This window comes from Staurois parvus, unplaced genomic scaffold (genome assembly GCF_062004578.1).
Source record: "Staurois parvus isolate SC_StPar_1 unplaced genomic scaffold, SC_StPar_1.0 ptg000039l, whole genome shotgun sequence".
NCBI classification, from domain to species: domain Eukaryota; kingdom Metazoa; phylum Chordata; class Amphibia; order Anura; family Ranidae; genus Staurois; species Staurois parvus.
Genome location: NW_028317835.1, coordinates 520,157 through 547,298, shown reverse-complemented (window position 1 = coordinate 547,298; position 27,142 = coordinate 520,157). Strand labels below are relative to the sequence as shown.

General features: G+C 46.0%; 1 protein-coding gene across 1 annotated transcript in view; it reads right to left on the bottom strand.

Annotated features, from left to right (window-relative positions):
• LOC149470528 (uncharacterized) overlaps nucleotides 1-27,142 on the bottom strand; it is a 235,815-nt gene that overhangs the window by 52,350 nt on the left and 156,323 nt on the right. The window contains 1 exon segment of the mRNA XM_089662539.1: nucleotides 15,775-16,063. Within this exon segment, the coding sequence (XP_089518665.1) occupies nucleotides 15,775-16,063 (289 nt within the window).

The window sequence follows — 27,142 nt, the reverse complement described above, 5'->3', positions numbered from 1 at the left end:
CAGGTCTATATCAATAAGGCAGGCCATGTCAGTACTGGTATTACTGACAGCTTCCATTCCAGCGGTACAGTGGGCAGGTCTGCATATGCGTCCCTTCCAGTTGTGGGTCCTGAGAGTTTGGGACAGGAGGATTCACTCCCTAGAAGACCGGGTCCTGGTTCCCCCCAGTGTGAAGAGGTCTCGGTGGTGGAGGAGATCGTCCAGCATAACTCAGGGGCTGTTGTGGTGATTTATGGTATCCAGGGAGGTCACAACAGACGCCGGCTCCAAGGGATGGGGAGCCCACCTGGGAGGCTTAGTGGCTCAGGGGGAATGGTCCTTAGTGCAGAAGGGCGAATCCTCAAATTGGAAGGAATTGAGGGCAGTGGGGGAGGCTCTGCACTCCTTCCAAGCGTGGGTCACGGGCCAGCACGTGCGAGTCCTAACGGACAATGCCACGGCAGTGGCTTATGTAAACAGGCAGGGAGGAACAAGTAGCAAGGCCCTCGGAGCCTTAGCGGCAACGCTGTTGTCCTGGGCAGAGATGAACTTGGCGTCCCTGTCTGCGGTACACTTGAGGGGGGAGATAAACCAGAAGGCAGACTTCCTGAGCAGGACATGGCTCAGGGAGTCGGAATGGGCCTTGCACCCCGAGGTCTTTCAGGAGATTGTGCGGAGGTGGGGATCCCCGGACGTGGACCTTTTTGCCTCAGGAAGGAACAAGGTCCAGCACTTCTTCTCCCTATCCTGCGGGGACGGGTCAAAAGCGGTGGACGCATTAGGTCAGAGGTGGGATTACCAGCTTTGTTATGCTTTCCCCCTGGTTCCCTTACTTCCCCTGGTCCTAAGGAAGTTCAGGACAGAGGGGACCTCGTTAATCCTGATAGCTTCCTTCTTGCCGCTGTGGGCGTGGTTCGTGACCCTAAGAAGTTTAGCCTCTCATCCACCCTGGGGGCTGCCACCAAGAGAAGATTTGTTAACGCAGGGGCCGGTTCTTTGCCCCAGTGTGGGAAGATTGAGGCTAATGGTCTGGTTTCTGAGCAGCAGCTCCTCTTAGAGGTTTCTCGCCCAGGGTAGTGGCAACATTACTGGCCAGTAGGAAGGAGGAGACCCAGGCCATTTATGGTAGGGTCTGGGGTTGTTTTACAGCCTGGTGTGACCAGGCGTCAGTAGCGACCCATAGTTTGGTTTCTGTGTTGGAATTCCTGCAGGCGGGGGCAGATAAGGGGTTGTCTGTCAGCACACTCAAGGGCCAGGTCTCAGCCCTCAGCATGTTCCTAGAGACGCCCTTGGCCAGGGAGGCGTTGGTGAGTAGATTTTTTTTTTTTTTCTTGAGCTCACCATTAAGACAGCCTTTCTGGTGGCAATTACCACGGCGAGGAGGGTATGTGAACTAGAGGCCCTATCGATCAGAACACCTTATCTCCGTATTTATTTGGACTGAATAGTTTTCAGGACGGACCCATCCTTCGTTCTGAAGGTGGCCCAGAGATTCCAGAGGGAACAGGACATAGTCCTTCCCTCATTTTTTTCCTGACCCGGTGGGGGTGGATCAGGAAAAACTCTATTTTTTGGATGGAAGAAGGTGCGTACTCCGGTATCTAGGGAGTTTAGGAGCACCGAATCCTTTTGTTTTTTTTTTCAAGGGGGCTAGAAGAGGCAAGAAGGCGTCTAGAAGGACGCTGGCCAGCTGGTTGCGGCTGGCAATTGCAGGAGCGTACCGGGCTGAGGGCCTGGAGGCCCCGGAGGGTATCAGGGCACATTCCACCCGAGCAGTAGCAGCTACCCAGGCAGAGCTAGCAGGGGCTTCCCCAGGGCAGATCTGCAGAGCAGCAACATGGTCCAACTATGACACATTTGCCAAGCATTACAGACTGGACCTGGTCTCGGTGCAGGAGCAGGCCTTTGGTCGTAAGGTCTTTCAAGCAGCCCACCCGAGGGGTGAGTACTCGCTTATCCGCTCAAGGTGCTGGCCTGAAAGGGGAAAAAATCAAGTTACACTTACGGTAATGTCTTTTCCAGGAGTCTTTCAGGCCAGCACCGGTTTCCCACCCAGTGTTGATATTGGTTATGTGAGGATGGCTTATTACGATTATGTTGTCTCACATTGTCTCCCCAGGTGACTGGAGGATGCTTGGAGCTGTGTTCCATGGACTCCCCACCCAAAGTGACTCCCATCACAGGATACATTGTATACAGCAAACTCTTCATAAACAGGATGGGGAATCTACATGACAAGTAAGGGGAACCTGCATACTGGAGTCACGGATCAGATCCCCATTAATGTTTTGTTTTCCAGTAATAATAATCAGGACATACAATTCGGTGACATTACCAGGACTGAGAAAGCATGCATGGCATGGAATGTGTTTCATCATCTAACAGGGAGATACAATACAGACATTGAGGGGATAATAGTCCGATGGAAGTGCTACATCCATATTCAGGAGAAGAGAACATGTCACAGAAAATTGCTTCAAGAAACTCCCAACTTGGACAAACCTCCAGTAATAAACAATCTTCAGTGTATTCACCTCATCAATATTGTGTTGTCTAGCAAAGTGTATGCCGGAGGGTTCAAATCGGATGTTGCAGCTTGGCAGGGTGTAGCTCAGTCCTGCCACAGAGGAAGCGGACAATTTGGGCAAGTGTGTGACCAGCACTTACACTGTCTGTAATGTCTACTTGTGTGTGGGGGAGGGTAAGAGGGTGGGGAGAGGGAAATCTGAAACGTAAAGGGGATGACACCAGAGGTGTAGGTAAAGGGGTGCAAGACCAGTGGGGGCTAAGGAAAAAAGGGAGGATCTTAAATTATGTATAAGTACAATGATCTTATGATCTTCGTTACGGGAGGGTTATGATTTGAGGTCAGCCATGAAGGGGGAGGAGTTAGGTAATGTCTCAATAAACATCTACACAAGTATAATTGGATGTGTGAGACCCCATTATCCAGTATATTCATCAGAGGACTGGAAGTGGATCCAGCATGCCCAGATAGAGGTGACCCTAGAAGGGGAGCCGTGACAAATGGAAATGAGCTCTTCCATCTCTGCAGCCATTGATGGTATATCAGAGCTGACACCAGAAGTGGCTCCATCACCTGAGGTGGTGTCACAGAACTGCATGGCGGCTGACTATCCCTCGGAAGCTCAAGGTGGAGTCTACAAACTGGTGTCACATAGAGAGTGTTGTCCATTTATATGAGAACATGAGGATCTGGGAAGGAGATATCTACACAAGGTAAAGGAGATCCAACAGGCACCTGGGTGGGGGAAGTTGGATCCAATGTTTTTGGATGGGCTGAGCTGGAACTTGGTGGGTTTGCTGCTTAAGCCTTTAGATGTTACTAATAGTTCTGATAGTAATTCTACACATTGCTGGAATTTCTCTCGCTGCCAGAGTGGAGTTGGCCTCCACTGAACAAGGCTCATTTTAGGCCTTCAGCCTGGACATAGTTACATAACTAATCTGATAGAAAGAAGACACAAGTCCATCCAATTCCACCAATAGAGGGGGGGAGGGGGCACACACATAGAAACCCTCCATATACACGATCCTATACCCACAGCTCATCCAGAGGAAGGAAAATCCAATCTGCTCAAACAAAGGAAAATCATTCCTTCCTGACCCCCCAAGAGGCAATCGGATATTCCCGGGATCACCTTCCCTATAAATGTTCTATCCAGTTATATTCTGTGTATCCAAGAAAGGATCCAGGACTTCTGTAACGCAATCCACCAAAAACACAGCAAGGGCAGGGGGGAGAGGGGGATTAGATATGCTGAAGCACCCCCATAGATCCCCCAGCACCCCCATAGATCCCCCAGCACCCCCATAGATCCCCCAGCACCCCTTTAATTCCCCCAGCACCCCCATAGATCCCCCAGCACCCCCATAATTCCCCCAGCACCCCCATAGATCCCCCATGGTCACAGTCAGGTCTTGAATATCTCTTTTTGTGTATCAGTTGCCCAGAACTGGGAGTATTGTAGATCCCAGACAGGGGACTTTGTCCTGATGTGCGGAGGGATCCAGCGGCTCAGAACTGCAGACCCCGATGCTGTGGTTCTAGTTGTGGCTGCAGGGACCCCGGTGGATTGCTATCTCCCTGTGCCCAGAAGAAGTCCTCTGAGGTCCTCGGGGTGAAGTGGTCACACCGGGAGGAGGATTGCAGCTGCCGGCATCCTCCCCATATCACAATGATCAGCCGGAGATTCAGCAGCTATACAGCCACTCCATCCCTTCCACAATTGGAGGAAGGGGGTCCCCCCATCCCACTGTCCCCTTTCCTGGCCCCTCCCATCCCACCGGGGAGCCGGGACTCATCCAACTGGTGGCATCCTGAGCACTGAGCAGACACAGAGGAACTGACGTTGTCCCTCCTTCTCTGTGACATCAGAACCCGGAACCAACCAGGATTCCATCCCTTCCGCTTCTGCTTTGGTGACAACCTTGTTAGTGACACCACCAACACAGGACATTTCTTTCCTTCCAGTGACACCACCAACACAGGACATTTCTTTCCTTCCAGTGACACCACCAACACAGGACATTTATTTCCTTCCAGTGACACCACCAACACAGGACATTTCTTTCCTTCTAGTGACACCAACACAGGACATTTCTTTCCTTCCAGTGACACCGCCAACACAGGACATTTCTTTCCTTCCAGTGACACCGCCAACACAGGACATTTCTTTCCTTCCAGTGACACCACCAACACAGGACATTTCTTTCCTTGCAGTGACACCAACACAGGACATTTCTTTCCTTCCAGTGACACCACCAACACAGGACATTCCTTTCCTTCCAGTGACACCACCAACACGGGACATTTATATCCTTCCAGTGACACCACCAACACGGGACATTTCTATCCTTTCAGTGACACCACCAACACGGGACATTTCTATCCTTCCAGTGACACCACCAACACAGGACATTTATTTCCTTCCAGTGACACCACCAACACAGGACATTTATTTCCTTCCAGTGACACCACCAACACAGGGACATTTATTTCCTTCCAGTGACACCCACAACACAGGGACATTTATTTCCTTCCAGTGACACCACCAACACATGACATTTCTTTCCTTCCAGTGACACCACCAACACAGGACATTTATTTCCTTCCAGTGACACCACCAACACAGGACATTTCTTTCCTTCCAGTGACACCACCAACACAGGACATTTCTTTCTGCTGGTTGTCTCTCTGTGGAAACCAATCATTCCCATCCAGGACTCTCGGGGTTTTCTCTATGGAAGAAACAAATACAGAGAGAGGTGGGATGAGAGAGAACTCCGCTTCTTTCAGTGTTTAGTCCCCGGTCACATGGGGTGTCACTCGGCATGCCATTTCCATGCTATGCTTATTGCAGATCACAAGTCGCCCCCTACTGCCCACAATGACGGGTCATATCGGGGGGTGTGACTTGGTGGGAGTCGCAGCGATTTCTAAAGTCGTCCCTGCACTACTATTGGTGGGATTGGCATAGACATCGGTGTCACTCCTGAAATCGGCATTTCCCCTGACTTGAAAATCGTACGACTTCACTGTAAGCTGGATGTGACCGGGGGGTTAGAGGACAAAACCGGGAACTCCGCAAATGAGGCGTCCCACCATGATTAGCGACACCATCTTTCCTTCTTTCTCTTTCCCTCTCAATTCAATGAGCTTTATTGGCAGGAACAAAGGACATTGTAGCATTGCCAAAGCAGTTTGTATGGGAAGAGGGGAAATATAAAGGGGGAGGGGTCCATGGGAAGGATTATGAAGTCCTCAGTGTTTCATGTCCCTCTCAGTCTGTGGCATGGTGTCACATGTGGTGCAGCTATTTCCCCCATTGGCTCCTCTTCTCCCAGTAGAATTTGGAGTTTCCTCCTTTCTTCTATAGAAGTGAAGTCCGGGATGAGAGCGGAGAGTCTCTGGAAGTGAGTGTCCCTCACTGATGAGTACTTGGGGCCCCGTACTGTCCTCCTCCTTCTCTCCCCCCAGGTCCCAGAGGACGGCGGCAAATTCACAAAGTGCAGTACGATTGGCCCATGAGCAGGAGGAAACCGGCTGTGGGGAGTCATGAGATACGTGCAGTTCCTGGTGTGACCGGAGCCTGACCGGGAAAACGTTTATCTGGGGTGACGTTTGGGGACAATGTGATCAGTGACACCCACTTATGTCTGATCTCACTATTACTTTTCTATCCGAGTTTTCACTTCAATACGGGAAATAATGTGAAATCTGAGGGAAATCTGAGAGCCATATGAAGACTTTGGGCCGTTCTATTGTCTGTTCATATGTCTGTGTGTACATCACACCGAAAAGAGGGACATTTACAGGGCAAAGAGGGACAGAGAAATATGGTGTCACACAAGGGAGAGTGATGGGAGATATGATCAAATACAATCTCATTACCTCCTCTGCTCACACTTCCAGCAATGTCTCCTCTATAACTCCTCCCACATGGAGCTTCCTGTCTATGCCTGACCTCACTGCCTGACTGTGCCTGACATCACTTCCTGTCTGTACCTGATGTCACTTCCTGTGTGTGCCTGACCTCACTTCCCATCTGTGCCCGACCTCTTTTCATGTCTGTGCCTGACCTCTTTTCATGTCTGTGCCTGACGTCACTTCCCGTCTGTGCCTGAAGTCACTTCCTGTAGCTGGCCTCACTTCCTGTCTGTGCCTGACATCACTTCCTGTCTGTGCCCCACATCGCTTCCCATCTGAGCCTTACATCACTTCCTGTCTGTGCCCCACATTGCTTCCCATCTGAGCCTTACCTCATTTCCTGTCTGTGCCTGACATCACTTCCCATCTGTGCCTGGCATCATTTCCTGTCTCTGTATATGTGTGATCACCACCTTGTGGAGCTCAGAAGAACGGCATCCTGAGAAATGTAAGAAAATGAAACCAAACTGTAGGATGACAGGAAGATTTATTACCTACTTCAGCTCCGGAATGTTTTACCCCCTTCATGACCAGGGAATTTTTTTCCTGTTCAGCACTGCACTACTTTAACTGGCAATTGTGCGGTCATGCTACACTGTACACAAGTTTCACTGATATGAATAGAGCTTTCTATTGGTGATATTTGATCGCCACTGGGGGAGGGGGGGGGTATTTTTTAATTATGAAAACAAATGATATCTTCTAGTTTGTTATAAAACATATCCCATAAAATCAGATTTCTTCATACATGTAGTACAACGTGTATTCTGCTCCGTGTCTTTGGTAGAAGCATAGCTGAATCCGTGGATATTGATTGGTCTGTGTGAAGTTATGGCGTCTACAAACTATGGGATATAGAATGGAATTTATGCAGCTTTTACGTCGCTGTTACTTTCTGACTGCCGATCACATTTCTTGAGGCAGTAAAATGCCCGGACCTTACAAACATCCCCAAATGTCCCCTTTATGGGAAGGATACATCCCAAGGTATGTGCTGAGAGGCATGTTGTGTCCATGGAACATTTACAGTTATTGCCATAAGTTATTGGAAAATGAAAAACAAAATCTATTTACACCAAGTTGTCATTTAATGAGCTATTTCTGGCACACGCCATGGGGAGATGTGGAATTACACCCCAAAACACATTCTGCTACTTCTCCCCAGTATGAGGACACCACAAGTGACAGACTTTCTGGCAGCCTTGCCACATACAGGTCCCAAAATCCAATGACCACCTTAAGGAGGCTTAGGTAACCATCTTAGGGTGCCAGGATGGGGGGGTGGTAAAATATGAACATGCAGCCACTTGCTGGGGATTCAGATTTTTAACAATGCTGCAGACGTGTTATTTCCCCCCACACTCCCCACCGCTATACAGCCGGGAGTGTGAGGACTTTAGTAAATCCGAATGTCGGCTGTCATGTGGAAGTGATACAAGTGGCTGTGAAGTCGCCTATCATTCCCACCATTAAGATGTGCCCCTCCCCCTGACACCATAGCCATGTGCTGCCATGATGGGTGTCACTGGGAAGGACAGAGGGAGCTCAGCGGACCTCCTATACACAGACCAGGACATGTACATTGGGGTGCCTACATAGGAACACAGTGACCCCCACACACGTTACATATCAGCGCACACGCCGGAGGGAGAGCAATGATTGGAGCACCAGTGCTCCTGTGTAACTCTATACTGATGACCTGGAGGGGCTATTAAAGCGTTCCAAGTGCACACAGTGTTACGGCTTGACATGTTGGGAATCCCATTTCCTCGGCACAACCTCATCTTTTATATTTCACCAGAAAATAGGTCATGAATTGCATTTATGTGCTCAGAAATAAACGTTACTATATTGTTCCTGAAATGTTGCCTTTCATAAACTGTTGTGCTAATATCATGTAACATAGAAAATGACAACTCCCAACATTGGATTATATAGGGTGTCTGCTATCAAAGAATACATCAGATTTGGGGTTTAGTGATCTTCAGGAATAAATGATTTGGTGTAAAAGGTGGAAATACAAAATAAAAATGTCCCCAGGACTCCATGGACCCCTTCATTCCACGCCGTCTCCAGGAACCGGGAAACCACAGAGAAGCCAAGTGTCCCCCGACTTCCTCTCCAGGCTGGGATGTCACTCTGGTTGGCACCACCTACAGGGGAAGAAGCAGACTGCACCGGCCTACATCTGCTCTATGCTTTGTCTGATCAGGATGGCGGCCATTTCTCCCTGAACACAAAGCGCCCTAAACACGAGGTAAACGTGGTGCAGCATTGAGCCCCGTCCAGCTGTAGTGTAGACTTTGACAGGCTGCAGGCAGCGGGGCTGGACGCTGTACCTGTGCCTACCAGGTGTATTGTAGTGCCAGCATTGCACCCACAGGGGCCGGACCCCCCATGTACAAGGGGCCTAAGAGATACCATCAGCTTGTGTCCCATTCCACCAGACTCCTAGAACTGGAAGAGGACATTTTTGGGGGGATGTGTTGTAGAAGAACCCAGACCACGGTATTGTGCGGTGAAAATATCACCCAACTTTATTCATCATATATATGTGACACTTTAACAACAGAAAAAAAGAGATAGATTGTTTACATTTCAAGGATCTATTTATACCATTTATATAATCGATGCTAAGAAACTTAACAGATGACACACCCCTCATTAATACCAGACCCACCAACTAATGTAACCCTCTAAACATCCAAATCCCTGTAACTTTTAGAAGACACTTTCATCTTTTATCCATAACAAGCTGATTGGGTACAAGAGAACCCCGAGCCCCTCCTGCTCATTCCCACACAACAAGTCCATGTCACCATCTACAAGGTGAGAGGACCTGAAGGAGAACAAGACCATGACCACCAGGACCATCGCCTGACTGAAGCCATGCTCACATTTCTTTCTAATGCTGCTTCTATGGTCTACTCAGATACAGATTTGGCAGATGTACATTCGTGTCTTCAAGGAGCTGATCAAACATGATCTGTGCTTGACCATCTTTTTTGGGGTCCAGAGGTGACATTAGGGGGTTTATTTACTAAAGCTGGAGAGTCCAAAATCAGACTCCCTTCTGCATAGAAACCAATCAGCTTCTAACCTCAGCTTGTTCAATGAAGCTTTGGCAATGAAACCTGGAAGCTGATTGGTTTCTATGCAGAAGTGAGTCTGATTTTGGACTCTCGAGCTTTAAGAAATAAACCCCCTAGGGGTCTGATAGACCTCTTGTGTTTCTTTAAAGAGGATCTGTGACCAGCAATATGTTATCACATACGAGGCTATTAACCCCCTATATGGCAATAATAAAGTTCAGAGAAAGAAAAGTGTAAAGTAACACACTGTAAATGAAAAAACACACAAAACACATTTTAAAGCCTCCAGTTCCCGTATACATGAGCAATTGCAAGGGTTGGGTGCGGTTATGTAGGAAAACATCAATCACACTACACATTGTACATATCTCTGCACACACCAGAGGGAGAGGAATAACTCTAGGGCCATCATTCATGGTTCACTATATAAACTGATGACCTGTAAAGGCTTTTAAAGCGTCACCTATGGACAATTTCTGGTACTGAAGTTTGTCACCATTTCACAAATACACACAATTTTTAAAGTATCTATATACTTTAAAACCACCCTACCCGTACCCTTCGCTCCTCACAGGACCTCCTTCTGTCTTGCTCCCTGGTCTCCTCCCACGCACGACTGCAAGACTTCTCCAGGTCCTCCCCCCTCCTCTGGAACTCACTACCCCAATCCATCAGATTGTCGCCTTCCCTGCTCACCTTCAGGTGCTCCCTGAAAACCCACCTCTTCAGGGAAGCCTACCCCACCCTCACCTAACAGCCATCCTCCTTCATTCCTCCTACCACTCCATCCCCCACAGCCACTTGCTCCTGTACCACTACCCCCTCCCTCCTAGATTGTAAGCTCGAAAGAGTAGGGCCCTGTAACCCCTCGTGTGCTGTTTGTTGTTGCTGTACTGTTTCATGTATTGTCCCCCCCTCTATTGTACAGCGCTGAGCAAACCCTTTGGCGCTATATAAACTCGATGTAATAATAATAATAATAATAATAATAATATACTTGATGCCAACACAATATTTTATATTTCATCAAACAAATTGGGTCATATATTGTGCTTTTTGTGTATTAAAATGATCTTTAGTGGGTTTTTTTACAGAAAATGTGCATTTGCCAAACAGCTGTGACATAGAAAATGGCAACCACCATCATTATATTCTCCAGGGTCTTTGCTTCAGAAAATAAAACATGTTTGCGGGTTTAAAGTAATCTTCTGGCCTAACAATGTGAATGTAATCATGTGCATAAAAAAGCAAAATCAACTCATCAAGAGACACAACAGAAACAATGTATACAATTATCATCAAATCTATAGTAGCAACTAATGGCCTAAGACACAAAGCCACCATATTACTCAACCAAGTTCCAACTAAACCCATCCAAGAAAATGGATCCCACTTCCCCCCACCCAGGTGACTGTTGGAACTCCTTTACCTTGTGTAGAAATCTCCTTCTGAGATCCTCATGATCTAATATAAATGTACAACACTCTCTGACACCAGTTTGTAGACTCCGCCTTGATCTTCTGAGAGATAGTCAGCCACCATGCAGTTCTGTGACACCACCTTAGGTGATGGAGCCACTTCTGCTGTCAGCTCTGCTATACCATCAATGGTGTCATTGGTTATCTGATCCATGACTCCAGTACACCGGTTCATCTTACTTATCTTACATTACTTAGATTCCCCATCCCGTCTATGAAGGGCTCACTGCATAAAACATCTCCACTCCAGAGAAAATGCTTCTTCTCACTGGAAGGCCAGGGGAGTATTGGGAGAAATTGAGGCTTTCCCTTACAGATATGGGGGAGGGGCAACATAACCTAAAGTACAGCTATGGGTGGAATTGAAGGGAAGCCATTTTAGGGCGCTCCTTCCACACAAGAAGCAATGTATCTGGAAGGACTAGGAATCCATTGGACCAATGGGGATTAAACATTCTGCAATACATTGAGACACCATGAAATGTTACTGGCCTGTGATTGGCTCTCCTATTGTTAGTGAAGTGAGACTCCCCTTGTCGGTGTCATTAATGGAAAGAAACCATGTGAAATGTTTCCCCCAAATCCAAAAAGGTGACCCCCTTGGGTAGGTACCCATCCTACTATTCCTGATAGGAGTTTGTAGTCCCTGCTACTACAGGAAACATGCGGGCGATCATTTACACCTTTTACAGCAGGACAGTAAATATCAGAACACAATTCAAACATCAGACCAACAGCAGGAAGTCTGCTAACTGAATGTGTAATGCAATCTGTCATTAGCATTCCCAGAGTTCCCTCTGCAACATAGTTGTATCAGCTGTTGGTCCTGTCTGTAGATCTGTTATTTTCCCACCTTCTGTAACAGGGTGACAACCCTGATCATTCTGCAGGAACATTACACAGCAGCGTTGTCACCCTGTACAGGGAAGTCTTAGATAGATTATAAGTAAGACACACAACAAGTAAAGCCCAACTTCAGCTAACGCTTCTACAGCAGTTACAGCAACAGGTTCTCTATAAGGTCCAACCCCCCATATGAATGACAACTGACAGTTGTGAGCACCACCAGCAGTGTTATAGGATTTGCCCCAACCCCTCCAACTGCCATTTTTCCCAAAAGACTTGGTCTTCTACAGGAAGTACAAAAAAAATCAATCTACTGGGAGGGACAACAAAATATAATACAATAGGAGACTCGGAAAAACAAAACCTGCTCTGCTAATGACAGATTTCATTATTAATGTCATTATTGATTTTGCCCATAGTTACACTTTGGTGCCAACGTTGTAATATTTCCAGGGAGAAGAAGTTTTCTTTACAAACTTCACACCAAAAAGAGATGTGTGCACTCAGAGTGATTATTGTGAACCCCAATCAGAGGAATGTCAGTCCCCCGGAAGAAGTGGTAGGAATATGACCGCACACTCAGCACTTTGTAAGTTCAGATCTCTGGCAGTTGTATTGTGTGATTAGTCTATGGAGAGGAGTAATAGCTGGAAAGAGAAAACATGGAACAAGGATTTCTGATCTTCACCTGATGGAATCCCATTTGGCAGAACCACATGGAACACAAGTGGCCAGCTGGGCTTACGTTTTACTGCTGAATACATCCCCTAAATCAGCAGTAACTCAGTATTGGAAGGCCTGCATCAGCTTGGGATGTTGTTTTCTCACTGAACAGAGACTTCTTTCTAGCTGGTGTCACAGCCGCAGACCTGCCTGAAAGGTTGTCACCCATGAGATGATATCCTACATCCTCCACCCAGTACCTTCTTCCATCCTATGCTCCCTCACTCACATATTCAATCTCTCCCTCTCTACTGGTGCCTTCCCCTCCCCTCTAAAGCATGCGCACATCACTCCCATACTTAACAAGCCCTCCCTGGACCCCACCAACCTGAACAACTTAAGACCCATCTTCCTGCTCTCATTTACATCTATACTCTTAGAACACTTAGTCTACAATCCCCTGAGCTCCCACCTCACTGACAACAACCTTCTTGACCCTTTACAGTCTGGCTTTCCCTCACTACACTCCACTGACACTGCCCTACTAAAACTCACTAATGATCTACTAACTGCTAAAACCAATGGCCACTACTCCGTACTCATCCCAACCAATGGCCACTACTCCGTACTCATCCCAACCAACGGCCACTACTCCGTACTCATCCCAACCAACGGCCACTACTCCGTACTCATCCCAACCAACGGCCACTACTCCGTACTCATCCCAACCAATGGCCACTACTCCGTACTCATCCCAACCAATGGCCACTACTCCGTACTCATCCCAACCAATGGCCACTACTCCGTACTCATCCCAACCAATGGCCACTACTCCGTACTCATCCCAACCAATGGCCACTGCTCCATACTAATCCCAACCAATGGCCACTGCTCCGTACTCATCCCAACCAATGGCCACTACTCCGTACTCATCCCAACCAATGGCCACTACTCCGTACTCATCCCAACCAATGGCCACTACTCCGTACTCATCCCAACCAATGGCCACTACTCCGTACTCATCCCAACCAATGGCCACTACTCCGTACTCATCCCAACCAATGGCCACTACTCCGTACTCATCCCAACCAATGGCCACTACTCCGTACTCATCCCAACCAATGGCCACTACTCCGTACTCATCCCAACCAATGGCCACTACTCCCTACTCATCCCAACCAATGGCCATTACTCCATATCTTACTACTTGACCTCTGCCGCCTCCTCTTCACTCCCTCTTTTTGTAGGTGTCCAACAAGGTTCCATCCTTGGACCCCTACTCTTCTCCATCTACACCTCCTCCCTTGGTCACTTGATAAACTCCCATGGCTTTAAGTACCATCTCTATGCTGATGACACACAAATCTATCTTTCTACCCCTCACCTCACCCCTTCAGTCTCCTCCTCACATCACCCCTTTAGTCTCCTCTCGCGTTACTACCCTACTAAGTGACATATCGGCATGGATGTCACTCCACTTCCTCAAACTCAATCTTTCCAAAACTGAGCTCTTAGTATTCCCTCCAGCCCGTGCCACCTCCACTGACTTCTCCATCAAGATCAATAACACAATCATCAGTCCCTCCCCTCATGCCAGGGTACTAGGTGTAATCCTAGACTCCCATCTGTCCTTTCAGTCCCAAATCCAATCACTGTCCAAATCTTGTAGACTTCACCTCCTCAACATCTCCATGATACAGCCGTTTTTAACCTTGGAAACCACTAAGCAACTTATTCACTCCCTTGTTATATCTCACCTTGACTATTGTAACTCCCTCCTCATTGTCCGACCTCATCGCAGGCTATCCCCTCTTCAGTCTATCATGAATGCTGCTACCAGATTCATCCACCTTACTAACCATTCTGTATCAGCCACCCCTCTCTGCCAATCCCTCCACTGGAGTGCATTCAGTGTCCTTCACCCCCCTCTGCCAATCCCTCCACTGGCCTCCATTCAGTGTCCTCTGTCCCCCTCTGCCAATCCCTCCACTGGCCTCCACTCAGTGTCCTCCACCCCCCTCTGCCAATCCCTCCACTGACCTCTGCTCAGTGTCCTCCACCCCTCTCTGCCAATCCCTTCACTGGCTTCCCATTGCTCAATGGATAAAATTCAAAACATTAACAATAACATATAAAGCCATTTATAACTCCGCCTCAAATTACATCACCAATCTTGTCTCCAAATATCACCCAAACCGTACTCTCCACTCCTCGCACGACCTCCTGCTCTCTAGCTCCCTTGTCTCCTCCCGTGCTCATCTCCAGAGCTTCCCTCATCCTCTGGAACTCTCTACCCCAATTTATCAGACTACTGCCTACTCTACTCACTTTTAGGCAATCTCTGAAAACTTATCTCTTCAGGGAAGCCCTCAGCTAATAATGGAATCTTATATTCTTCCTACCAGTCCATTCCCCACAGTTACTACCTTTTGTACCACTAGCCCCTCCCTCCTAGATTGTAAGTTCTAAGGAGCAGGGCACTCCTATCCCTCTTGTATTGAACTGTATTGTCTCCCATTATATTGAAAGCGCTGAGCAAACTGTTGGCGCCAGATAAATCCTGTATAATAATAATGAGAGGAGATGAAATGTGGAAAGAAGGCATTGATAATGGGAGAGTAGATGGAACATGTAATGGGAGGAGTGGACAAGGTGGGCTTAGCTGGAGACCTCAAGCCTGGCTGATCATGTATCAATAGTCAGAAGAACCTGGAATGGACTCTCCCACTGAGGCTTCAGAGACTTGGTAAGATGACAATTGAACCCATCCTAGTCTCTGGTACTGAGGCAGTGTTGGTCATGTATTACCTCAGGATCCAGAAATGAAGAAAATGCTTGGAAACACAACTCAGTTGGTGAATCATGAAAATGCATTGCATGTTCATTCAAAGCTCCATAAAAAAGATAAAGAATGAGAATCATGAGGGAAGCTGTTCAGTTATTGATGCTTATATTTAAAAAAATTGTCAAAAGATAAAATATTCAAATCCCTTCTAGTTGTGTATTGATGGAGATAAGCACTAAACTCAGTTCATCCAATCATTACATTCCAGTTTGCTCAGATTTTAGTTTGTTTCTTTTAAAGTAACATTTTATCTTCTCCCTTCTTCTCTAGCTTGTGGGATGACATTGGCGATGTGAAACTAACTTGTGACACCTGAAACTTCTTTAATATTCCTTTTTTCCAGAATTTAATCTATCCTCCGGTGATAGATTAGACCGGCATTAACTGTAAAAGTTGTCACATTGAGAGCATTAAAATGGCTTCTCTCCAGTGTGAATCCTCTGGTGTCTGATAAGATGTGACTTCTGTGTAAAAGCTTTATCACATTCAGAACACTGATATGACTTCTCTCCAGTGTGAATCCTCTGGTGTCTGATAAGATCTGACTTTCCTGTAAAAGCTTTATCACATTCAGAACACTGATATGGCTTCTCTCCAGTGTGAATCATCTGGTGTGTGATAAGATCTGACTTCTGTGTAAAAGCTTTATCACATTCAGAACACTGATATGGCTTCTCTCCAGTGTGAACTCTTTGGTGTATTATAAGGACTCTCTTGCTTGTAAACGTTTTGTCACATTCAGAACAATGATATGGCTTCTCTCCCTTGCAAGCCTTCTGCTGTGTGATATATTTTCTCTCCATAGTAAAATCTACAAACAAGTAGTTTGAAATGACTCCTCTTATGTATACTGGGGTTGGACTTTATTGTAAAGCCATTGTCACTTCCAGAACACTGAAATTACTTTTCTCCTGCTGGATCAATGTGGAAGAGCATCCAAACCATGACTTTTAGAACACAGATATGACTTGTATCCCGTGTGAATCCTCCAGTGAACTGCAGTAAAGACTTTCAGTCAATTAAGACATCCATGTGTTTTATTTTCCATGTGACTCAGCTGTATTCATGAAGACCAACATGTCCCACAAACTTGGTTCATCAATCTACCTGTAGAGAAAGAAAAAAGATAGAATTCTATATAAAGGGCTCCATAAACTTGCTTTCTATTTTTAATGTTCATTACTAAATATATCTTATGAATAGAAAGAATATGTACAGCATTATCTACAGTATTTTTTTAATCAAATAGATTTTATTAAGAAAGTTTATAAGTGCGCACAGTATTCCCAACATTCAGCCCAGACAATGGAGTCATACATTCTCACGTATAGGCGGTTGTGGCACTGTTACAGATTATACAGAACAATAACTTGCTTTGTCTATGGTGTCACTTTTACCTTTTATAAACAAATGAACAGAGAAAAGAAGAAACAACCTAGAACAATTCAGCTGTACACGGCAAGTAACTCCCCCCAGTACATACATAGATAGCTGACAACGATCAATGGGGCCCGTGTCTACAGGATCATGCCCCAAGTATGGGTCTCCAATGTAGTTACCATTCAGTAGGATACAACTGGCCGTTCTCCTTCTATGGGGCTAAAAGAGATAAGATTTTAAAAGCCTATGAAGAACTAACCAGGAGTGAGCAAGGAGTATCCAGCCAGTTCTGCCAGACATACATCTCCTGGGGGAATTACAATGTTGGAGAGTTCATTTTTCACATGTTAGTGTGGAGTTCACCTTCTCAATCCACTGTTGTCTGCTGGGAGTTTGAGATGATAGCCAAGATCAGAATATTTTTTATGGTCAAGCAGCCTCACTATTGCTCTATGACTTGTAATAGGAGGAGGTGTAAATAATTCCTCCTCTATTGAGACCAAGAGGCACACCCGAGGAATATTGCATACCAACATTATAATACTGGTAAATATAAAATATATAGTGAGCGCTCTAATAAATGTCAGCAGCTGGAACACTTTAGGCAACCATAATGCCTTAAACATAAACAATCAATCTCAAAATAATAGAGTGCAGCGCTTAAAAAGATGAAAAGTCAATAAGGTGATAAACTGGTATTACAATGATATACTGTAGAAATACGGATTCCCACGGCCTCCACTCTGTCAGAATAACAGAAATGCGCACTCACCGGAAACGCATGGGTTATGCGCATGTGTGATTATGCATCACAGGCAATGGGTACATCAGAAACCAGGCAGCCAGGCATCTCCCTCACGGTAGGTCATCACAGACTCCTATAACAGGTCCAGGGGGTCCCCTTAAGGTCAGCCAGGTGCTTCAGGAAAAACCTCCTCTCAGGATGGCAAAGTGCTTTCTCTATGGGAGTGTAAGCTCCAGACAGGAGCCCCAGAAAACAGATGCCCAAAATAGTGTAGTATGTCCAAACACTAATGTTTATTTATAAAAACAGCAGGGCAGTATGCATGTTGTACATCATGTAAAGGATAAATACAGCAATACTGACCCCAGTAGTGATGACCGCCGGGCCTCCTCGTGGCTCCGGCGGTGGAATGACGTCACGCTCTGCACAGTTCCTCCTAAGGCCTTTCGTGCTAAAGGCACATCATCAGAGGGGAGACTGTACAGGAGCGTGACCGACGCCAGTGTCAGAAATAGGGGAATTGGCACATGCGCAATAAACCGCGGCCATTTTCCCGGAGAAAAACACGCACTGCGCATGCGCGAGCACGGCAGCGCCATTTTGCCGTGGATCCGCGATCTACCACATAGTAAGGAGGAGACAGAGAAGTCTCAATACACAGAACCCCAATACCGGTTACTAGCTATGCCACAGACCCCAGGGGATTTACTGTATACACTATCTCCCTATAAAGAGTGGAAGTGCAAAAAACCCTAGCTGTAACAGTGCGCAAAATGATCTATGGGGTACAGAGATCCCCTCAGTGAATGGCATATGATTTATTAACGGACCACGGCAAGATGAAAATTACAAATGCATGAATGTCACAAAATAAAGACATCACTTCCTGTCTGTGCCTGACATCACTTCCTGTCTGTGCCTGACATCACTTCCTGTCTGTGCCTGACATCACTTCCTGTCTGTGCCTGATGTCACTTCCTGTCTGTGCCCAACATCACTTCCTGTCTGTCCCCAACATCACTTCCTCTCTGTGCCTGACCTCACTTCCTGTCTGGGCCTGACATCACTTCCTGTCTGTACCTGAAGTCACTTCCTGTCTGTGACTAACCTCACTTCCTGTCTGTGCCTGACCTCACTTCCCATCTGTGCCCGACATCACTTCTCATCTGTGCCTGATCTCATTCCTGTCTGTGCCTGAGGACACTTCCTGTCTGTGCCTGACATCACTTCCTGTCTGTGCCTGACCTCATTCCTGTCTGTGCCTGACATTACTTCCTGTCTGTGCCTGACATCACTTCCCATCTGTGTCCGACATCACTTCCCGTCTGTGCCTTACATCACTTCCTGTGTGTGCCCGAGGACACTTCCTGTCTGTGCCTGACCTCACTGCCTGTCTGTGCCTGACAACACTTCCTGTTTGTGACTGACATCACTTCCTGTCTGTGCCTGACATCACTTCCTTCCTGTGCTGGACCTCACTTCCTGTCTGTACCTGACATTATTTCCTGCCTGTGCCTGACATCACTTTCCTTCCGTGCCTGACATCATTTCCTACCCGTGCTGGACCTCACTTCCTGTCTGTGATTCACATCCCTTCCTTTCTGTGCCTGACATCACTTCCTGTCTGAACCTGACATCCCTTACTTTCTGTGCCTAACATCACTTCCTGTCTATTGAATGGGAATATCCTCCTGCGCTAAGTATGGATGAGTCCCTATCCTAACAGCTGCTATCACTCTGCCTTAACCAATAGGTGATAAAATATCAAACACAAAAATAGTGAAGCGCTAGAATGAATCCCTAAATACGCACACAGTGCAATAGAAAACCAAAATAAAAATAAAAATAAAAATAAAAAAATCTTTCCTTGCCCATAAATTATTTCTTCAAATCAAACATTAATAAAAAATAGAAAATCCATGATAATGCGACTAAACAGTGATAAAATTATCTAAAACCTGTGTTAAATAATATATATATATATATGTGATAATTCCAATAATCAATGTGACAACCTAACAGAATATAAAAAATTCATAAATAGTGAATCTCAATCAAACATAAGTGATTAATTGTGAAAAAACCATATAATAAACTATTACATAAAAAATCCACTAAAACTTGTGATGTTTAGATATGAAAATGTGTCCATAAATGAACAAACACAGTCCATGCAATAAGGTGAAAACGACACTCAGTGTTCTTCACTTCTAGTGCTCATAAAAAAGAAAGGGAAGAAATCCTCCAATGGCAGCAATGCCTGCTCACCTCCCCAACTCAACCCGCAAAGGGCCACAAGGCTATAACTCTCCTCCAGGTAATCCTTTGCTTCCAAGCAGCTCAGTAAGGAATCACAGGACCTCCTCTCCACCTCCTCTCAAACGTCATATAGGACACAAACAGAGCTTCCCATAGTGTAATACCATTTATTTATGACACTCCATATAGCAAACTGTTTCCACTCACATGCGTTTATCCGGACCGGTCACGTGGGGACGGATGTCCGAGCACAGCGACCATATTGGTTTCCCTATTTACATGTGAATGCACCCAGGGAATGAGGAGGACTGCATTTTACTAACAAATGAAACCAAACTGTACAATGACAGGAAGATGTATTACCTACTTCAGCTCCGGAATGTTTTACCCCCTTCATAACCAGGGCATTTTTTTGCTGTTCAGCACTGCACTACTTTAACTGACAATTGTGCGGTCATGCTACACTGCACACAAGTTTCACTGATATAAATAGTGCTTTCTATTGGTGATATTTGATCACCACTGGGGGGGGGGGGGTTATTTTTTAATTATGAAAACAAATGATATCTTCTACTTTGTTATAAAACATATCCCATAAAATCAGATTTCTTCATACAGTTGCAAGAAAAAGTATGTGAACCCCTTGGGATTCCGTGGAGTTTTGCATGAATTGGGCATAAAATGTGCTCTGAACGTCATCTAAGTCACAACAATAGAAGAACACAGTCTGCTGAACATAATACTACACAAACATTAGATGTTGCCATGGTTTAATTGCACATAACATGTAAACATTCACAGTGCAGGGAGGAAAAAGTATGTGAACCTTTGGACTTAATAACTGGTTGACCCTCCTTTGGCAGCAATAACCTCAACCAAACGTTTCCTGTAGTTGCAGATCAGACCTGCACAACGATCTGGAGTCATTTTGGACCACTCCTCTTCACAAAACTGTTTCAGTGTAGCAATATTCTTGGGATGTCTGGTGTGAATCGCTCTCTTAAGGTCATGCCACAGCATTTCAATCGGGTTGAGGTCAGGACTCTGACTGGGCCACTCCAGAAGGTGTATTCTGTGCTGTTGCAGCCATTGTTTTGTTGAATTACTTGTATGCTTTGGGTCATTGTCCTGTTGCATCACCCATCCTCTGCGGAGCTTCAGTTGGTGGACAGATGGTCGTACGTTTTCCTGCAAAATGTCTTGATAAACTCTGGAATTCATTTTCCCATCAATGACAACAATCCGTCCGGGCCCTGAGGCAGCAAAGCAGCCCCAAACCATGATGCTCCCTCCGCCATGTTTTACAGTGGGGATGAGGTTTTGATGTTGGTGTGCTGTGCCTTTTTTTCTCCACACATAGTGTTGGGTGTTCTTCCCATACAACTCAATCTTGGTTTCATCTGTCCACAGTATATCCTGCCAGTAGTGCTGTGGAACATCCAGGTGCTCTTTTGCAAACTTCAAACGTGCTGCAATATTGTTTTTGGACAGCAATGGCTTCCTCCGTGGTGTCCTCCCATGTACTCCATTCTTTTTTCATGTTTTCCTTATTGTAGATGTGTCAACAAAAATGTTAGCATGTGCCAGAGATTTCTGTAGGTCTTTAGCTGACACTCTTCTTCTTTACCTCATGCAGCATTCTGCACTGTGCTCTTGCAGTCATTTTTACAGGACGACCACGCCTAGGGAGAGTAGCAACAGTGCTAAACTTTCTCTATTTGTAGACAGTTTGTCTTACCGTGGACACATGAACATCAAGGCTCAAGGAGATACTTTTGTAACCCTTTCCAGCTTCATGCAAGTCAACAATTCTTGATCGTAGGTCTTCTGAGAGCTCTTTTCTGCGAGGCATGGTTCACATCAGACAGTGCTTCTTGAAACCAGTAAACCCAAAACAGGTGTGTGTTTTTTAAGGGCAGGACAGCTGTCAGCAACACATCCAATATCATTACACTGATTGGAGTCAAGGTTGGCTCACTCCTGGCTTCAATTAGCTCTGGGAGAAGTCATTAAGCAAGGGCATCACATACTTTTTCCTCCCTGCACTGTGAATGTTTACATGTTATGTGCAATTAAACCATGGCAACATCTAATATTTGTGTAGTATTATGTTCAGCAGACTGTGTTCTTCTATTGTTGTGACTTAGATGATGTTCAGAGCACATTTTATGCCCAATTCATGCAAAACTCCACGTAATCCCAAGGGGTTCACATACTTTTTCTTGCAACTGTACATGTAGTACAACGTGTATTCTGCTCCGTGTCTTTGGTAGAAGCATAGCTGAATCCGTGGATATTGATTGGTCTGTGTGAAGTTATGGCGTCTACAAACTATGGGATATAGAATGGAATTTATGCAGCTTTTACGTCGCTGTTACTTTCTGACTGCCGATCACATTTCTTGAGGCAGTAAAATGCCCGGACCTTACAAACATCCCCAAATGTCCCCTTTATGGGAAGGATACATCCCAAGGTATGTGCTGAGAGGCATGTTGTGTCCATGGAACATTTACAGTTTTTGCCATAAGTTATTGGAAAATGAAAAACAAAATCTATTTACACCAAGTTGTCATTTAATGAGCTATTTCTGGCACACGCCATGGGGAGATGTGGAATTACACCCCAAAACACATTCTGCTACTTCTCCCCAGTATGAGGACACCACAAGTGACAGACTTTCTGGCAGCCTTGCCACATACAGGTCCCAAAATCCAATGACCACCTTAAGGAGGCTTAGGCAACCATCTTAGGGTGCCAGGATAGGGGGGTGGTAAAATATGAACCTGCAGCCACTTGCTGGGGATTCAGATCTTTAACAATACTGCAGACGTGTTATTTCCCCCCACACTGCCCACCGCTATACAGCCGGGAGTGTGAGGACTTTAGTAAATCCGAATGTCGGCTGTCATGTGGAAGTGATACAAGTGGCTGTGAAGCCGCCTATCTGTCAGGATCCAGGTGTTCTGCGGCATCGCGTCGGGGGGCGCATGCGCAGAACACCAACTCTCTCTACCCGGCGGGCGGTAGGACCTGGCCGCGCATGGCAGCGGCGGGGTTCGCGCATGCGCACTCGGTATCACGGACGCGCGTCTGACACCAATGACAGCGGGAGGCGGGCTATTTAAACGTAGGAACAGGTATGTTAGTTGCCCTTTGGTCTTGTATCTTGTATCCTGTATCCTGTTCCTGTGTGCTGTATACTCCGTTGCCGACCTCTGCTTGTTCCTGATCCTGCTCTTCTCCTGTTTAACCCCTGGCTTGCCTGACTACTCTTCTGTCTGATCCCTGGTACTGTATTTGCCCGCATCCTGCTGAACCTGGCTTGTGACCTGACCATTCTTAGCTCGCTCCTCTGTACCTCGCTGCCCGCATAATACCGACCCGGCCTGTCTGACCACGCATACCGTACCCGACCATCCATCCATCCATCCGGTTTGGATCAGACCAGTGTATCTGTCTGCCTCTTCCAAAGTAGATTCCGTTCCTGCACTCCCCTGTCAGTATTCTCTACCACCGCAGGACGCACTCGGGGGTCGCGACCTGGTCTCAGTCTGCACCAAGTCCATCCCCACCATCAGGGGCCCTGGTGAACAGCAGGCTGGGACTTAGACTCCGCGCCCTGAGAGCGTCCGTGCGGTGGGCTGCTAGAGACTCTGCCAGGCGGCATAACATATACAATGGATACAAAAAGTCTACACAACCCCTGTTAAAATGTCAGGTTTCTGCGCTGAAAAAAAATTAGACATACAAATCATCTCAGAACTTTTTCCACCTTCAATGTGACCTATAAAATCTATACAAATCAATTGAAAAACTATCTGCTGAATCCATTTGGAACCTATCAAATCCACTTAGAAATAGTGGATCTGGAACACAGAGAACCTCTTTCAGGACCTTCTCAAATAACAAAAACAGGGGAAAAAAAAAAAAAGCAGTGGCCGATAGGTAAACCCCAACCATCTCCACCATATCCAGACAATGGGGAGATGTCTGCTCGAGGTGAAGTACCATTAGACACAGGGAAGGGAATGCAATCTGTCCATTAAGGTGAAAAGCAGAGACCAGTTTGGGTAAAAAAAAAGGAGATCCTTGGTCTCAAAACAACTTTATTGTGACGGCCACAAGTAAGATCACCTTGTGGGATAACAATGTCATAAATATGTCACAAATAGGTTCAGAATGTGGATCTTTGTAACATCAACAATACTAGCTGTAAAGACATTGGAAAGAATAACTGATTTTTAAAATAACAAACCGGCGTCTACTTACCTGTAGCTTTTGAACCACTTTAGCTACTGCAATTGGAATAGGGCTAAATGGGGGGGCGAGAATGTCAAACTTCTTGGGTGACGGTACATATTACTGAATTAGCAGCAAGAGAATGTTGAAAGAGGACAGACAGGGCAGACATGTGAGCCTTGATAGTTCTAAGGGCTAAATATGTTTCTACCCCAAAAATAATGGAAATACATAATACGGCCCACCAAAAAAGCATTTGACAAAACCCCCAAAGAATCACTACAGCAAAAATAAATTTCTGCATACAATGATAAATAATGAAATTATAAGTTGGAGGAAGTCTGTGCAGACCCAGTTGGTCACTGTAGTGGAGCATCTGAATATTGTTGCTGCCCTAGCAATCCAGTGATGAGGAGGGTCAGCCATTTCCAGCAAAAGCTTACTCCTTGTGATGATTCCTGATAAAACTTGAATGCATGGCCGAGAGAGGAGTGACTTCAGAACCAATGGGCAAACCCCCATTCCTGTCAAGGGAGATGCAAAAAGCCTACTATGACCTGCCACTAGCTGATGCCAAGGATTATGCAATGCTAAATGAAGAGATTTTGGCCTGCCTGGGAGTGACTGTTGCTGTCCAGGCACACAGAATACGTTGTTGGAGGTATCGGACCAGCCAGTCACCATGTTCCCAAATGGAATTGCAACTTACCATGAAGTGGTTTCAGCTAGAAAAGCTGACAAGACCTCAGATTGTGAATGGAGTCATCATGGACTACTTGAGGGTGTTGATTAGTGAACTTCAGCACTGGGTCAGCCATGAAGAACCATTAGTGGTGGACCTACTGGTGGAACGGTACACCATAGTAGAGGAACTGCTTGGATCTGCCAAATCCTGAGGAGCCTTGCCAGTGCAGAGAAAGCCTTCACCAAAGCCAGGAACAAGCACTCACGAGTCAGGGAGCTACCATCCCAGAAGTTATGCTCCAGCACGAAAGAATGAGAATGTGTTGTGTTGGCAGTATCACTCCCAGGGCCATATCCAGGCTCAGTGTACCTAAAGGAGGAGCCCATGAAGTGATAAGGGGGTGTCCTGCTACACTCAGAGTCTGTACTGCCTACCTGGATCTGAGGGGTGACTACAAAGTGACAGAGATAAATCAGCTTCAAGCCCAGGCATTACAGGACTCCAGTAGTAGGGTAACCTTTGTCCATAACAGAGTAATTGGGAGAGTGGGCCTCTAATTAAGACCCCACGGGTAGTATGCATATATATATATAGGGAAACTAAAGAATACCCACTGGTACAAGCGACTATCACTACTACCTGTATGTAAGGGAATTCCCGTGAGATGGCTGGCAATTAGAAATGCGCATGCACACAGAAATGCGCAATCATGCGCATGGTGAAGGTTGGCGCCAGATGGACTATTTAAAGGCTGCCTCTGCCTTTGCTGAGCGCTGACTGGTCTTCAGCTGTTCCCCGTTTCCTGCTCGATCCTGTGTGATTTCCTTGTTGCTCACCCGGCTTGTTCCTGACTCGACTCCTGATTACTCTCCTACTTGATACTTGTTCCTGACCTCAGCTCCTGACTTTGGCTTGCTTATGATTTGGTACCTCGCTGTCCGCCTGTTGATGACCCTGGCTATTCCTATGACATTGCTCCTGTCTCCCATCCCAGCTTCCTGCCTTCCTCTGGTGCACGCCTGGTGATCTACCACACCAGCTCTGCATATCACTACTGTTCCTGAATCGGTGGTCCATCAGTCTTTTAAGGACTCCAGCTGCAAGTGCTGCAAACAACATCTGCTGGCGCTCTTGTCCCCCTGGTCCCTAGACACCCTCTGTTCCACCTCAAGTGAGGCCGACCTCGTCATTTCAGTCTCCAATCAGGTACGTGATACTGTGGCATGGATACCCAGGAGGTCAGGGTTGTACACAATCTGATATATGTCATCATAGTGGTACTGTCCTGTTTGTGGAAGTGTGTGTGTGTGCGTGTGCGTGTGTCCCCTATGCAGGTGATGGTTGGGGAGGATGTAGAGGGAACTTCCCCATTGTAGACTATGTCCAAAGATGATGGGGGAGGAGGTTCCTCAAGTCCTGCATATCCTGACCTGTAAATGTCAAGGGGAGCATTTGGTGCTGTCCAAATGCAGGACCCCACATTAAAAAAAAATGTCGGCAAACAAGTTATTGTGAATAATAGAGGATCAAAAGTGCTCGAAGCCAAAAGGAGATTTCTATACTTTGTGATGAATAGGGAATTGCTATGTTGAGTCAACAAAGTCCAGGGAAGTCAAAAACATAAAGAAGGAGTGCAACATATTGTTTTTGAGTATTAAATCAATACATATTTCCAATAAATATATCAAAAAATCAATATTAATAAACTTGTGAAAAACAGAAAATCGTGTGAAATCAAAATGTCATCCCGTGCTCATCATACAAAAAAATATATAATATAAAAAAAATATAAAAACATTAATTAGTCTTCAATGAAAAAAATATATGTGACTTTTCCCAGTGATTCAAATCAAATCAATAATTCCAGGTGACTTCTTTAGTGAGTATAAGATGTGCGCTCACCTCCAGATTAGCCTGTAACAGGCTAATAATGCTTTTTGTCCACTCAATGGGACTGATGTTTGTTGCACTATATGAAGAGTGGTGGGTCCCTCTCAGGCTGCTTCCCGTCTGCCTTGTGTAGACCTGTTGTCCTCGAATGGCCAGTGACGTCGTAGCCCCTAATGAAGCCGCGTGACCAGCGGCGTAACACGTAGGGGAGGGGCTACGACGTCACTGGCCATTCGAGGACAACAGGTCTACACAAGGCAGGCAGTGCTTGGCATGCTGTTGATGTATTTTTGGTGATTTAAAAGCGTTTTTTACACTATTTAAATGTAAGTGCAACTGGTATTTTAATAAAGCACTGTTTTTAAAAAAATAAAGCACTATTTTTGGCAATTTTCTTTCCACTGAGGGGATTTTTCCAAGGAAAGGAAAGCAGGAGATAAGCAGTATGAGAGTAAGATCCCAGCAGGAGTAGGAGACGGGAAGCAGCCTGAGAGGGACCCACCACAAGCAGCTGCCGGCATCCTCCCCATATCACAATGATCAGCCGGAGATTCAGCAGCTATACAGCCACTCCATCCCTTCCACAATTG